This window comes from Euleptes europaea, chromosome 1, assembly GCF_029931775.1.
Source record: "Euleptes europaea isolate rEulEur1 chromosome 1, rEulEur1.hap1, whole genome shotgun sequence".
NCBI lineage: Eukaryota > Metazoa > Chordata > Lepidosauria > Squamata > Sphaerodactylidae > Euleptes > Euleptes europaea.
Window position 1 is genome coordinate 154,317,489 of NC_079312.1, and position 16,100 is coordinate 154,333,588.

The window sequence follows — 16,100 nt, forward strand, 5'->3', positions numbered from 1 at the left end:
AGGTCAGAATGTCTTCTGTGAAATTGATAATGTCTGTCCCACTTTGCAGAAAGTGTGTAGGATGTTAGTATATACCAGTGCCCTAGATGATTTTCCCTTGTTGAAAATACTCTAAAATCTGTCTTTAATTGCTAGCAAGTTAGACTGAAAACTGTTACCTGAAGTTAGAGTGGGGTGTTTTTTTTTTTTCTAGGACTCACAGAAAGAACCAAAATGCACAAAGACTTTCACCTTTGAGATGATTAAATTGAAAACAGTGGCCGGATGTCATAGTGACTCAAAGTTAATGCCATAAAATCTAGTAAACAGGTGGTGAATCTGGATGTTACTTCAAATGTGGGCTGCTTACCAGTGCAGGGAGAGGGTCTTTCTTCTTCCCAGTATCATATAATAGAGCACAATGTGTGACTTGATGTGTGATATAATGTTGTCTAATGCATTGCCCTACCCTCCATTTGGCTGGGGGAAGCAGGGAAGCACTTAGTGCAATGATGTTGTATCACAGCCAGGTTGTGCTACATCTTAGCAGGACAGGTGGCATCTCCATATTTCTGGTATCCTCTAATTCTGCCTTGATGTGTAGTCTTTAACAGTGGGTTCAGGCTTGCAAATCACTACTCAGGAGGGTATCTCCCTTGTTATTACCCGTGCCATCCCTCATTTGCCCTTCTGCCACAAGTTCTTGTAATCGCTCACCACCCTCCCTTTTTACTGTATATTAGTGCCATGTGTCTGTCCAGGAGCACATGTGTAGCCTCCACAGTGCTGCACTGCTTGGGAGGTTGCAGGCACAGCTCTGTCCTTCTCCCTTGAGAAGCAGCAGCTCTTTGACTCTCATCGTCCCTTGTAGCTTTAATCTACATGCACTTAGAAACCTAACACATCAGTGAGGAAAGTTCTAACGTAGACTTTTCCCTGATGTGCTAGTTTTCTCCATGTGTCAGCTGTACCCCCATGATAATTTCATGAACAAATTCCATGAGATGCTTAGTCCAGAAAATCAGGTTTATTCAGAAAAGTCAACAGGTTACAGAAGCCTAAAAGTCAAATGGACCTTAATGCAGGCGATAGGCAGATGCAGAACATAAGTAGCAAAACGAGGACTGATAACAGGGCACCATGGTAACCACCACCACCCCGAGACCAAAGGAGACCAACGGGGCACTTGGTGCTTCTCAGGCGCCAAGTCTAAACAGAGAACCAGGCGAGACCTTGAACGAGGAACATAACAGCAGCTGCTCACAACCACAGCATACCATTCCCAGGACCTGCTCCTGACACCATGCAGAGTGGGTTTTTAAATCGTATGTATTTGGTTTCTACCCTGTATTTTGTTCCAGAAGGATCCCCATGGCAGCTGACATAAGACAGTAAGGTGCAATGAAATTGGAGGTGCTTCAGTCCTCTTTGACATACTCAAACCCTAATTCTTATCTGATCTCTGTGGATGTGTTCCCATCCCCTTCCGTGCCATCTCAGTCCCTCAACTGCCAGAAACTGGATGATCGGTTAACTAGGCGTGCTTCCCTGCGGTTGTGGGTTTTCTTCTTGCTGCCCAGGAACAGAGGGAAAAGAAGATCTAGGTGCTTCAGCTGAGGTTGGCCACTGGTTGGCCACTGTGAGAACAGACTGCTGGACTTTATGGGCCTTGGTCTGATCCAGCAGGGCTTTTCTTATGCTCTTGAGGTGCAGTGTGGTGACAGATAAACATGCCATCCCTCACTTGCAATCTGAAGCGCCATAGTCCAACAGAGTCAGACCGCATGGCTATTCTCAATGCGCAGATCAGTTCTGAGTGAGTCACTCAAGCAGTTTAATGTGGCTGTTGTATAGGCCAGAGGCTCATTAAGGCTGGAAGAGAGAACTCGCAAAACAGCCATCTACTCCCCAAGAGGATGCATACATCTTATTTCCAAGAGGCAAATCAATTACTTCTTTAGCGAAGAAATACTTCTCCCATTAGCACAAGAATACATAACACCAAAGTGCCTTTATTTATCAGATTTTTGTATCATATGTTTCTTTCATTTCAGGAACTTCCAGTTTTCTTTTCATTGCCTTTTTCATTGCAGAGTTCTCCGCAACGTAAACAACTAGAGACTTGTTTAAAATGTGAAAACTGGGGAGTCAGAAAAACTAGCTTGTTGTTATAATGCTATAGCAATCTAGCAATTACAGATTTTTTTAAAAAGCTTGAAAGTAGCCTTCCAGTGGTGCATGGGGAAAGTGGCAGCTGTAAGGGCCTGAGGGAAGGCTGATGGCACCAAGGTGAGCAGGACCTTGCATAATGAGCGCCTTCCTTTCCAAACCACCTGATAGTTTTTAATAATTATTTTTATTTCTCTTCCGAATTTGCACTCCACCTTTCTGCCCTATCAGGGCCACTAGGGTGGCTAACAGTTAAGGCAAGCATAATAAAAAACACACTAATTTTTTAAAATCTTTTTTATTTTTTTAAAATCATATATAATTATGCAGAAAAAAACTGGAAGGGGAAGGGAACAATATTTAGGATTCAATTTATCTTAAATTGTTTCTACCCCTCTTTAGATTGTAGGACTATGTTTTCAGGCTATTTACAGATTGAAATTAATTTCTTACTGAAATAAGTTATTGTTTGAATAAACTAAGCACTATCTGTTGTTTTTGATGTATTCATAAAAGGATTTCCATTTTTCCTGGTGTTGTTCTATTGAGTTATCTTTTAATGCTTCCGTTAGCTGCGCCATCATTATGTATTCCAGAGCTTTATTGATCCATGTTTGAATGTCTGGAAGATTTTTTGTTCTCCACATTGTCGTTATCACAACTCTTGCAGCTGTTGTAAGATACCGTATTACATCTTGCTGATCCTTATTTATTTTGTCTGGTATTTTGTTCAAAAGGAATATTTTGGGATCGTTCTCTATACGCTGTCGTACAATGCCTTCTATATTCGCATGGATTTTTTCCAGAATTTTTGTACTGACTCACATGACCACCAACAGTGATAGAAGGTGCCTCTAACCTTGTGGCACTTCCAACATAAGCCGGATGCTTGTTTGTTCATGTTCTGTATGTCATTAGGCGTTATATACCACCTATGCAGCATATTGAACAATTAAAACTAGAATTAAAATAAGTATATGAAAGCACAGAAAAAAACTGTAATTAAAACACAGGGCAGGAAATGAGGGACAGATAAATAGCCCCAGGGAGATAATTTCATACTTTTGGTGCCAGGGTGGAGAAGGCCCTGTCTTGGGTTGCCACACCTAATCTCAGAAAGTGGGGCAGCTGAAGTAGGTCCTCGAAAGATGACCACAGTAATTTGGTAAATTCATATAGGAGTAGGTGGCATGCTGGTTTTCTTTTTCTTTTTGCAGAAATGTATGGGTTAAGGTGTGGGCTGTTTTATCCTGAATGTCTGGAAAAGAATGGGGAGGGAAAGCTGCAAGAGAGCTGGAGAGATATTATTTGTATGTCAGTATTGCACTGTAGTAGTATAATGATCTATGGCTACTTCTCTGTTTCAAATTTTAATAGGACTGTTACAGTGCTGTAGTATGGGGAGAAAAGAACAAAAAATGGGGCTGGCAAATTGCCACAGCAGCTGTGGCTCCAGTGCCCTTGAAAGCCAATGTGGAGTAGCTGCGGAGCATATGTGGAAGGGAAAAGTCAGAAAAAAGACAGAGGAAAGTGCAAAAAACTCTTAAATGTGGAAGCGCCACTGCCAGTATGCATGGTTCTGTGTCAGTGAAAGAAACAAGAAGAATCCTTGCCTTGTGGAAGCAACCTAAGAAAGTTGATCCCAGGAAAGGGAATTTGTCAGTGCCAAGATCTGACCCACTTTATCAGAAAGAGGAAAGACAGCTGAGAACAATGTAATCAATGACAACAACCCCAAAGGAACCAACAGATGGCTTTCCAGCCTATACCACCTCCTCTTATGCCTTTTATGCAGGGATGTTTTCCTGCGATCACCCTCACCAAATGCTTCGGGGCTTCCTTTTGATTATGCATGCCTTTTCCATCCGTCAGAGGTCGCCTTGCTCTCCCCGTGCGTTTTGCCTGTTTTCCAGATGCTGTTTTAGCCAGAATCTGGAAAACTTGGACAAAAACATGCAAGGAGAGCGAGGCAACCTCTGACGGGTGGGAAAAGCATGCATAATCAAAACGAAGCTCCAAAGCAGCCAGCGGGGGTGATTGTGGGGAAATGTCCCTACATAAAAGGCCATAGAAATTATCAGCAGCAAGCCAACAAAGGCCATTTATGCATGGGAAGTTTTGCATTGGATTTACTGCTCTCTAGATGCATGCTTTCCCAATACGAATTCTCAAAACTCGGCACAGGGGCTTGTTTTTGAGAATTTGGTTGGGAAAAATGCGCTTCTAGAGAGTGGCAAATCCAAGGCAAAACCTCCCATGCATAAAATAGAAGTGGATCAAGAGAACAACAGTGTTGAATTCCAGGTTAGGCCTTCTGTTTCAGTGTCGAGGGAATGCATCACAAAATAACACAGCTGGAGTGTGGGGAGGAACACAAGCTCAGCTTCCTGGAGTGGAAAGGTATGCATTCACTTCGGTGCAAAGAAGTCCCATTAGACAAGGAGGAGTAGCTCAAATCTCTATGGCTCTTCCCTTACCTTTTTACCCCTGTGCTTTTTGAATATTAGTTCAGCTTGAAGGGAAATGCAGCTAGAGAGCTGATGCCCTTCATATTTCTGTGGATGGAGGGTAAGATGAGCTCTTCAGTGTCGGTGGCTTCAACTCTGTTAGACCACTGCGAGTTTCCATCAGCTTCAGCTCTGAAGTATGAGAAAGGCTGGGCTCTCTTTATGCGGCTTTCTTGTTTTTCTCCCTTTCCAGCTGTGTAGGAGAAATACCCTAGTTCTGCTAAAATAAGGATTTTCCGTGTCATTACCAAAGGAATGGGAGGAGGCAAGTCGGGGCACATTTTACTCCTTGCTACATGTACCAAGACATATTTAGTGATTTTTTAACATTTTTAGACCACTGTTCTAGCTGTTCAAAGTAATTTACAGTTATAAGGGGGGGGGGTGGTCTGTGAGGACAGCAGAAAGGGAAGTCTATTTTTTCTTATTATTTCCCTCCCCCTGATTTCTGTGATCTCCCTCTCCTTGGTCACCTTCCCCCACCACCACCACCACTATCACCTCTCCAACCACTTTCCATTGCTGTGCCCTCCTTTGTTCTGGCCACCACCAAGGCTCCAAGCGGGTGACTTGGAGTGCACCATCGTGGTAACTCACAATGCCAGCAGAACTCCTGCCATGATTTCTTCAGTGTCTGTACATGCAGAGTCACAACTAAGTGTTTAGAGTGTTTGTACCGCTCCCTTTTTGTTGTTGTTGCAGTTTTTGATTTTTCTGCAAACCTGAGGGTTCCCCTCAGTTTGTACTACTCCAAATAGTATCCATGGCTGGCCCATTGAATACATTTCCCATAGGGGCATGTCTTGGCTAAGAGGTTCAGTGAATGCTGCAAAATACTAAAAATGATTACAATCGTAATGAAAACAGCAACATCAGTATAGATCAGCAGCACTCTCCAGCAGTAAGGCACAGGGTAATCCACATAAAAAGGATTTCATGCTCCCACTCAGGATCTGCAGCTGGATCTAGATAGTTCCATCCCCTTTGGTCCTGTTAATTCTTACATGTTTTTCCCTACAGACCACTCAGTTCTCATCTTTAATATCAGGATTTCTGGCACAGAATAAGTATCCATTTGCAACCCATTTTCTTTTTTAGAATGTTGAATAGAAAGGCAGGCTTAGGACGGGCAGCAGACGAGGCTGAGCACAGCCACTGCGTCTTCTTATTGGCTTTGTACCTGCATTTGAAGACTGAAAAACAATTCAGCCAATAAGTACTTCTGGCAGGAGAGGATAAAACTTGGAGTTTCCACAGCAGAGCCCAGAAAGGTCCATTTTTAACCCATGCCAGATTTTTTTAAAATCATTTAATAAAGGTGGCATATGTAGGCAAGGTGTCATACATGCTCTGACCAGGTCCAAACTGTGGAAGTTGCCCTAGCATTGGGAACCTGCCCCAGTTATTGAAGTGATGGGCACTTCTTGTGTTAATGGTCTTGTTTCTGCTTTGCTGCTTTGTTTTTTCCAACAGGAGGTCCTGAGCTCAAAACCTCTGTTCCCTGCCTCCTCTTTAGCCCCATCAGCCGCCGGCATGTTGCTTGCACAAAGAGAGTGCACGTACATCTGCTTTGTTGCCCTAAAAGCTATGTGCATCTCTAAGCTAAACTTCCTTGAAAACACTTGCATTACTTGACTATTTATAGCTTGCCACAATTGCCCAGTGAAAACAAGCTCCTTTCTCCAGACAGAAATTCATTCAAGGCTGGAATAAATTACAGAGGAATTTCTTTTCAAATTGGCGCTGGGGCTCAGACCTACAAATTAAGCTATGCACTTGTAGCGCTTTGGCTTTCTGTGCAGAAACCAGCGGGGGGCAGGGAGCATACAAAGAGGACTCTGGGGAAAACAAAGGGGAAAGCATTGTGTTCTTTCAACAGACTTTGTATAAGCTGCCAGCATTCTCGCCGGCAAAATAGAGCACCATCAATAGCAAGCTCAGGAGAAGTCAAGGTCTGCCTGCGTACACATCAAGGAAAGCATGTATGTTCAACGTATGACTTTGTGGAGGAAATTTGCACCTGACCCAGGAGAAGATTAAATGCTGCAGAACAAGCATGTTGATTGGGCTTTTTCAATTCTAACAGCCCATTCCTGAAATTGCCGTGTGCGGAGTCGGCGGGGAAGAGGCGCAGCGGCGCCTCTTCCTATGCCAAATCGCACACGCTGCAAAACAAAACAAAAAGCTGTTTTGCGGCTTTTTTTTTTTGGTCAGGGCCTTTCGCCCCATAGGGAACAGCGAGGCTGCTCCTGCTAAAAAGCAGGCGCAGCACTGCTGTTCCCGGCGCTGGCCGCGAGGGCCGAAACGGGATAGGAAGCCTCCTACCCAGTGGCTCCTCACCCCAGGAACGCCCCCCTGTGCCGGCACGGCCTCTCTACACCGTGGCGGAGGGGGGAGGCGTGGTCCCGCAGCGCTCTGCTGCCAGTGGGACTGGCCTCGCCGCCAGCGTAAGTGCGTTTAAACATGCTATTACACGCACTTACGCTGGCGGCGAGGTCACGCCTCCTCCTAAGAAGTTTCGGCCCAATTTTCAGGAATGGGCTGTAAGTCTTTAGCCTTGGAATGAAAGCTGCCTTGCTCAATATCAAATCTTGGGGCATATACCCAATGACACATATAGGCTAGTTTCAAGCCTGTTATAAGTATAGGTAATTGGGGGCAACTGTACTTTATAAAGGACAATTGAGGGAGGCCACGATAAGAGGTTTACAGCTGGCAGAGCATCAATAGCTCATGGCAATACCCTCGCACTACCAAGTTCACAGTGTTACCAACCAATCATGGTCAACCCCATCCAGCATATTTACTCATCTCTCATCAGTTCAAATCAATGTATTTTCCAAACCAAATTGGAAACTGGAGGGTGTGTACGAATCTAACACGAAGCTTGCTAGCCCCATCTCAAACCTCAGAGTTGTTTCTCATTGATGGTAGCCAAGTTGCTAATGTGGACATCAGCACTTCTTCCTCTGGAGCTACACACACACACACACACACTTTTCTTTTTGAGTCACAACACAAAATTAACTTTTCACCAACTAATTAACCACTCACCCTGTGGGTAGGATGGAAAGAGTTAATTGGGACAAATTCATTCTGGCTCTCAAAATACCAAAATGAAAAGGTCGTCCAACAAAAACGATTAGCAGTATGATCAGGACAGGCAAAACTAAGTATTTGTTCACACAACACAGGGAGCAATCCTATGCAGATCTAATCGGAAGTAAGTCTTTAGATATTCAGTGGGGCTTACCTCCAGAAATGTGCCTTTAAAGATTACAGCCACACTAGAATTCCACAAGGTATTAGAAAAGGGCTTTCTTTAAAAAGAAAAAAGAATATCCAAATGTTTGAAGGTAAAGCCATGATAGACAACTGCAAAAATTATGAGGAATTTCACTGTATATGTATGTTTCAAATGCCTTAATTCATAATTCTGCTGCTAAGTGTTTTTCATCTTCTATGTCATCTGAAACCCTTGATTACAAAATGTTACCAATATGTATCTTCTGCTTCTTTATGGATTTCCACTCCTCCTCTTGCAATGATTTCCTGTAAACTTTTCCCCACTTCTTTTCCCTTAAATTTAGACCCATTTCCCGCTAAACTTAACTATGTCTAACACCATTTAGCAAGCAAGCACTTAATTCTCAATTAGTTCTCCAGTATTGTCACAGTGAATCATTGCTCTCTACCACTCTGCTTGACTTGTGTGTTGAACAGGCAGGTGTCTGATTTGTAGATATTGAATTTCATTTTCTGCAACTCACTTCTATACACACTAGCGCCTGGCAGTTAATAATGAGGCAGTTCTCAGAATTCACACTGCTGTGTAATATTGACAGCGGCTTGCATCAAATCCTTGACAGAGGAGTGATTATGGCTGCTGAAAGCAGTCGCCACTGTGGCCTCTTTTGTAAAACATGAAAGTAAGATTTACAGTGATTAACTGCGAGATCTTTTGAGAACTCTTATTTGTATTGCATGCTTTAAAACTGTAACATTTTAACAGTTCTGGTTTCAAAAATCTTTGGTTCATACAGCCTTTGAATACTGAAAGTAATTCCTTCCATCCCTTTCCTCTGTTTAGGCCTGCCTTATGGATGGGAAGAGGCTTACACAGCAGATGGAATCAAATACTTCATCAAGTGAGTATTTCCATCAAATCTCTGAACACAGTTAATAATAGCACATATGGAAGACAACAGACAGATTTATATACTGAGTAGCATTCCCCCGAAAAAAGGAAAGCTTGAAATTTTCTAAACAATACCTAGCTAAACAATATATAATCTGAAATGCAGTTTTTGAAATAATGCAGCCACTAGTGTTCATGATAGTTGTACCCAGCTAGCAAAAGCACTCTGTACTCTACATACTCTCTGCCAGATCACAGTCCTACATATGTATAGAGTTAGCAATGCCTTTCTCTAGGATTAGGTACTGATAGGAATGAAATTTACAGTGCTGGGCTAAACAGGTACAGCATTCTGTGTCAGCTGAAGTCAGTGGGTTGAAAAGGGTGAAACTTTGTTTAGGGTTACACTGTTACCTACTTACATGGTAAGTCACAACAATACAGCAGCTAACTCGATGGAATTTCTTTTAGTGGGGCAAATTTAGAAGTCTCACACCAGTAAGCTCCTTTTGAAACTCTAAATTAAAACCATCCAAAATAGTATCATGCTGATTTACAGTCTTTCCCTACTTAAAGTGTTGTCTGAAAATATGAAAATAGAGATTTAAATATAAGAATATGAACATGTAGATTTTAAAAGTCATTTCTTAGTAAATATCAAAAGGGTCTAGAGTAAGTCGTCTCCAAGGTCCCGTGGTGGTCACACCCACCCTCGGCTAAAGTATGTTGCCACCACTCTAAACTAAGGCAAATTCATTGGAGCCTCTTCCACAGCAGGAAGCCAATGCAGAAAGGAACCCGTGGGCTCCATCTGCCTTTGTAGCTATAACATTCCTTGTCTGAGGCTAGAGTGCCCTTCATGCTTTTAGTTACATTAACAGGAGACTGCAAAGGAGAATGCAAGTATTTCCGAGTATTCATTGTGATTAGGGCAAACATGGCCGACCAAGAGCACTGGAAGCGACAGCCCAAGAAACGTTGACACCAAAGAAGATAATCCAAATGGCAACTCCACATTGGTAATAATATAAAGTAAATAATTGCCAAGTAGCTATTATGATTACCAAAAAAAAAAAATCTGCCCCTCTGCCTGACCCTGCCTGCTGGTTGGGCTGACCTTGGTTTCAGGTAAGGCCCTATAGCATCCAGGTAGTGCAGAACATGCTGTAAGAGTTGGAGAACTGAGACCAGGGCAGGCAGTGGGAGGAGGTGGTAGAATGCTCCCATGTGTGAAAAACTTCCCTGCAAAAAGAAAGCCAGCACAGTAATAAAAAACAGTGCTAGGTGTGAGGAGATGCTTTTTATGGGAAAGAACCACTGAAGCTCGAATCTGTTTCCATCCATCCTCATTTTCTAACATGTGTGAAGCAGGCCTAAAAATGCTGGTTTGTCCTCTTTTGAAAAGTGTATGCAAATACAACTCCAGATTTCACAGCAGCTCTCATTTTAGTTGCATTAAAAGTTCTTCTCGGGGATCAAATTGTGACACTAGCAGAAAAATCAGCATAGCTTTTAAAAAATGCATATGGCCAGCATAAAAACACAGCGGAATCATTTCCTGTTCTGGTACATCCTGTGCTTATTGTGCATCACAGTGTTGATAGAAAAGTCAAAAGAAAAGTTGAGCTTTATGTCCAAGTGCTTTTTTTTTTTTTTTTTTGCTTTGCTCTTTATACTATTAGGGTTGCCAGGCCGGCAGGAGGTTTTTGGGGCAGAGCCTGAGGAGGGTGGGGTTTGGGGAGGGGAGGGACTTCAATGCCATAGAGTCCAATTGCCAAAGTGGCCATTTTCTCCAGGGGAACTGATCTCTATCGGCTGAAGATCAGTTGTAATAGCGGGAGATCTCCAGCTACTACCTGGAGGTTGGCAACCCTATGTACTAATCTAGTAAGTCACCACTCCAAAACATGACTTCAGTGTTACAGAAACTTAGAAACTTAGCAAAAAGATTAAGTGGGAAATATGTTGTGTGTATGAAATGTAATCCTCTGTTGACAAAAGCAAGACTGTCTGTGCAAACAAACACCTTTTAAAAGAACCCTCCTAAAATGTAAAAGAGAGACAGCACACATGATGTGCAATATGTCAGATTTCACAAAAGTATGAAAGAAATAATCCTCCAGAGTGAGACTTCAAATAAAAAAGTGCAAAGAATTAAGATCAGTCCCACCTCCCCATTTGTTCTTTAGGCCTCCCATAATTAAAATATTTTCTTAATAATTGTCTTTTGGACAAACCAATCCTCAAACCATTTTGTAGAATCAAAGCCTCTTGAACTGAATTTAATGGACTAGAAGAGATTTTGCAGCTGTTTGAGAATAATTAAGAATTTCAAGTGCCAGCTTTCTATATGGTCAGTGTATGGAAACATCTTGAAGGTACATATATACACATAGCCTGTTGAGGAAAATGTGGAAGATAATGAGTGGCCTTAGGTGGCAAGAGATCTTGAGCTGCGCATCAGACTCTCATGTGCGTGCCAGTACATTATTCTGATGGCATGTACACCTTTCCAGTAAGTGTTCGTTTGCATTGCTTAAAACAGTGCCCTCTCTAATGCCAATTTTTTGTTTACCCTGTATCTGCCTATCTTTGACTATGTCGTGTTAACCGGACATGCAGAGGAAAGCCATCTTCCTCTTTCACCAATCCTGTTCACTGCTGAGCAAAACAATGTAAAAATAAGAGAGGGCAGGGAGCTGTTCCTGTTGGGAGCAGAGGATAGGAATCACAATAAAGAGTTTTGAATTACAGATGGAAAGGTACCAGCTGGATATTTGGAAAACATTTTTTTACAGTAAGAGTTGTTTGACAGTGGAATCAGCTGCCTAGGGAAGTGGTGAGCTCCCCCTCACTGGCAGTCTCTAAGCAGAGGCTGGACGAGCACTTGTCAGGGATGTGCTAGGCAGATCCTGCATTGAGCAGGGGGTTGGACTAGATGGCCTGTATGGCCCCTTCCAACTCTATGATTCTTTGTAGAGGCCCTCATAGGAACCCCTATCAGATGGCTTTCTGTACTAAAACAACAAGGTACTTGGTATCTGTTTGATGGGATCAGCTTGTTTCTCTCTTGTGTAAATGGCTGTGTAGAGCCACCATACGGAGAGCACTTCAGCATGAGGTTCTCAACTGCTAACAAATTTGTCTTCCACAAAGGAAGTACAAACAAGTTTCCCAGATCCTACATTCATATGTCACAACAAACCTCTGTTTGTCTGCAGTGGGCACCCTTTCCTCCTTTCTCCCCCTTCCCCTTGTTCTCATATTTTCTGTTTTCTTCACTGTTACTCAGAAGTACCAAATGAAGCTTCTGAGTCATTTTGCTGCCTCAGCAGAGTGCTAGTTGTGCTGAGTATGCTTAAGCGGATTCTTGAGGGAGTTACTCTTCAAAGTAAATCTGCCACTGTGCGACATCAGAAAACATTTCAGCAAATGTGATTTGGGGGATGTCAAAAGATTCCCTTCCCATTTCCAGAGTTGTGCTGACGCCTAATCAACTGCTGTGAAACCTGGTTTTTCCATTGTGACTGCACCAGTTACTTATTAATCTTCAACATCAGTAATGCCAACAGAAATATGTCAAAAAATAGATGGCTACAGCTGATTGACATATATGATTCCATATAAATTAGCATGATATTACTTGTGGGTTCCCAGAAAGTATAACGTTTGCTGTGGTTATATCATAGAAGAGGAACAAAACTACAGTACAAAAGAAGAAAGCAAGAGTCCAGTAGCACCTTAAATCCTCATGGCAAAAAATCTTAGATGAGAAACTGTCGTTGTTGGGCTTCTCGCAGGATATGTTATTAGATCTTGGGAAAACTGAAGCTTTTACCAAAATTAAAAAGCGCATTAAAGAGCTCGATTATAACAGCACTACTTTTCGTGCTCTGTTCATCCCAGTTCTTCAGAATACCCCCTCCATGTGGTCTGCCTGCCTATACATATTATCTGACAACTCCTCGTCTCTGTAGAGCTTTTTGCTTGGCTAGATTGAATGCTAACCCTTCTATGGTAACGCAGGGCAGAATTCTGAATATACCATACTCAGACAGGATCTGCCCTTGCTCTTCTGGCTCTATTGACTCATTAGCCCATGCCCTTTTGGAATGCCCTTTTACAAGGAACTTCGATCGTACTATATTTTCCCCCTTTTAATATACAAATCCAATGCCTCTGTGACTGACATAATGCCTTTTTTACTAAGCGATAGGGACCTCAAGGCTACATTGTCAGTGGCAAGATTTGTTTCAATCCTTATATCCCTCCAACACTAGATATATGCTGCTCAAGATCAATTGATAAAGGAGCTTCTAAGGGATAAAAGGGGGGGAAAGTAGCACCTTAAAGACTAACAAAATTTCTGGCAGGGTATGAGTTTTTGTGAGTCACAGCTCACTTCTTCAGATGTGACTTACGAAACCTCATACCCTGCCAGTAATTTTGTTAGTCTTTAAGGTGCTACTGGACTCTTGCTCATTTCTACTACTACAGACAGACTAACACAGCTACCCATCGAGAACTACAGTACATTTTCATTTATTCTTCAGTGATCTTCAGAAGTTATTTTAAAAACTTGAGTCAGACTTGGTAACATCTCAGTAAACAGGATTATTAATCATAATCCCAAATTATAATCACTTTACCTGTTTGGAGAGAGAGGCCATGGCTCAGTGACTGAAGTCATGTTCTGCATGCAAAAGGTCCCAGGTTCAATTTCCAGCTTCTCCATTTAAAGGTTCTCAGCAGGTGCTGAGAAAGGATTTCCTTAGTCCTTGGAGAGTGGCTACCAGTCATGGTAGAAAATACTGAGCTAGTTGCCTAGGTATAAAGACACTACATATGTAAATATGAAATATGAAATACAATGAATGTTGGCTTCTTAGGTCTGGTTCAGAAATAAGTGTTCATTAGTTTCTCATCGCTCAGTGCATCTCAGCCAAGCATGTGAAAACTGTTGTGTTTAAGGCAATATCCAAGGACACAAAAGCTCTGTGATGTTTGATCCACAGTGGTTGTTTCATGTAGGCAAGTCATCCCTGGATGTCTCAGTTAGCAAGCTACAGGTGTGTGTGAACTTACCCTTTCTCCTTGTTTCCAGTCCTTCAGAATATGTTGTCATTTTTTAACATGTGTCAGCAGTCTAAGAACTTGAAATATTTTCAGTGAAAGATGGAATTTTCAAGATTGTTATGTTACTGCAAGCATGAGAGAGAGAGAAATATACATTTTCAATGTACGGTGGAAGTAGTCAGGATGGTTAGTAGATTCAAGACAGACAAAATAACCTTTGGGACTCACTGCCATTGCCAGCCACTGGCTTAGAGGGGTTTAAAGGGGGGGGGAGAGAAACTTATAGAGGATAGGTTTACTGTTAGCCATGGTAACTGAATGGGATTCCAGGGTCAGAGGCAGAATGCCTCTGTAAAAGTCTGTAAAACATGAGAACATAAGAGTAGCAGTACTACACTGCATCAGTGGTCCACAGAATCCAGTTTCCAACAGTGGCCGAACAGATGCCTCAGGGAATCCCACCACTAGAGACTGCTGGCAAACACTCCCCACCCCACCCCCAGCACGCTATGGATTGCTTCACAGTATCTGACAATCTATCAGATTCATAGTGGAATTACTATGCCATCATTACAGATTTCAAGCATGCTAACAGTATTGGAACATTTGTGGTGGGCTTCTTGCTTTAATTAACAAGTTCTTTTAAATGCCTTACTGAGCAGGCCAGTCGCTTGAATCCAGAAATATGGAGTGATTGTTAACTGAATGCAGTGAATGTTCCAGGAATGCAGCAGACGAATATCACATAAGCCTGGAACAGCATGTTAAATTTCTATGAATATCTCTGAAGCAGAGCAGGATCAAGTGCTGCCTGAGAAATCACTTTGAAGGAGCCTAACCAGCTGGCCCGTGTTGCATGCTACAGTGGAACACATTTACGTGAAAAACAGACAGGAATAAAATATTTATACAGAGACATCCTGACAGGGAAAACATTTCTGACCCATCTGAGTGGGATCTGATAAAACGTTGATGAGACTGTTTTTAAAATCATCCGGTGTAACTCGTCAAGGGAGTCTTGTTGCCTATATATATCAAAAGTCTGATTGTCCAGCGTATTAAACATTGTGTGGATGGATTCAGTTGACAAAAGCCACGTGGTGGCTGCTTTAAAGTTTAGATGTGCCAACTGAAACCATATGGGAGGCAATTGTCTGTATGCAACAGATCACACTGTTAAATGAAGTGTTATCATTTCTCTGCTCTCCCACATTTCCAAGCAGCTGTGTAGGGCAGACTTGTTAGGTGTAACCACCTGATCTGAAGCTGCAAGTGACAGGCACATCACATGATTCCAAGCAATGTGGGGAAGCTTTTTAGTGGCTGTCATATTGGCCCCAGTCTGAATATGCTCAGACATTATCAGACAATCCAACTTATTTAGCATATGCCAGGTGCTTCCAAGGACACACCTGCAGAAGGCTTATTTTGGGGAGTGACTGCATTCCTATAGCATGCTTGATCTCTGCAGTAATGTACTTCCACGGCTGGAGTCTGGGCTGGGATCATTTCCTCAGTTTCTCCAGAAGCTCTGCTGGGTGGAACAATTGTAAGATTATCATAGGCTGTTTACAGTTGTCATTAGGGGTACTTGAATATACCAGAGCTGAAATTAAACCTGAAATTTGCTATCTCAGATTGGCTCAAAGATATCCAAAATGACCCAAAATATTCCTGAAATATTCTGGGAGTAACGAAAATGTTTCTCCTGGAATTTCAGGAGTGTATTGGTTTTGGGGAGGCACAGAAGTGGAGAGGGAGAGAGAGGAAGTTGGCCGCTCTGTCTCTTTAGATTTTAAAGGGACTGGAAGCCCTGCCTAACAGCTGATGGCGAGTCTTGTGGTCAGAGGCCAAGTCTATGGCCATTGGCAATAATGATGCCATTATTTCCTCTGGGCTGTAGAGAGCCAAATTTTGACAACTTTATTTATGGCTGAAATATAACACCTCATTTAAGAGGGACACACACATGGGAGTTAGTTGCCCAATTTTATGGAAGCATGAAACAGATGAGAAAGTTTTGCAGAACACAATGTACCTACCGCCGTAAAGATTTTTAGAAAGTCATGTACATTTGTAGTCTGAAACTGTTATTGTTTTGACCACAGAAGGCCATTTGGCCAAAACGCGTTTGGTCAAAGTCTAATTCTGTGATAATTCTGTTATATTGTTATATCATTGGCCCTGAATGTTGATTTTTTCTTGACCTTTGGGTATTGAATTCTGTTGTT

At 42.3% G+C, this 16,100-nt stretch overlaps 1 protein-coding gene across 1 annotated transcript in view; it reads left to right on the forward strand.

Annotated features, from left to right (window-relative positions):
• Window positions 1–16,100, forward strand: part of STXBP4 (syntaxin binding protein 4) — a 177,520-nt gene that overhangs the window by 130,420 nt on the left and 31,000 nt on the right. Inside the window, exon 21 of the mRNA XM_056858910.1 lies at window positions 8,746–8,803. Coding sequence (XP_056714888.1) covers window positions 8,746–8,803 — 58 coding nt within the window. The remainder of the gene's footprint in view (window positions 1–8,745; window positions 8,804–16,100) is intronic.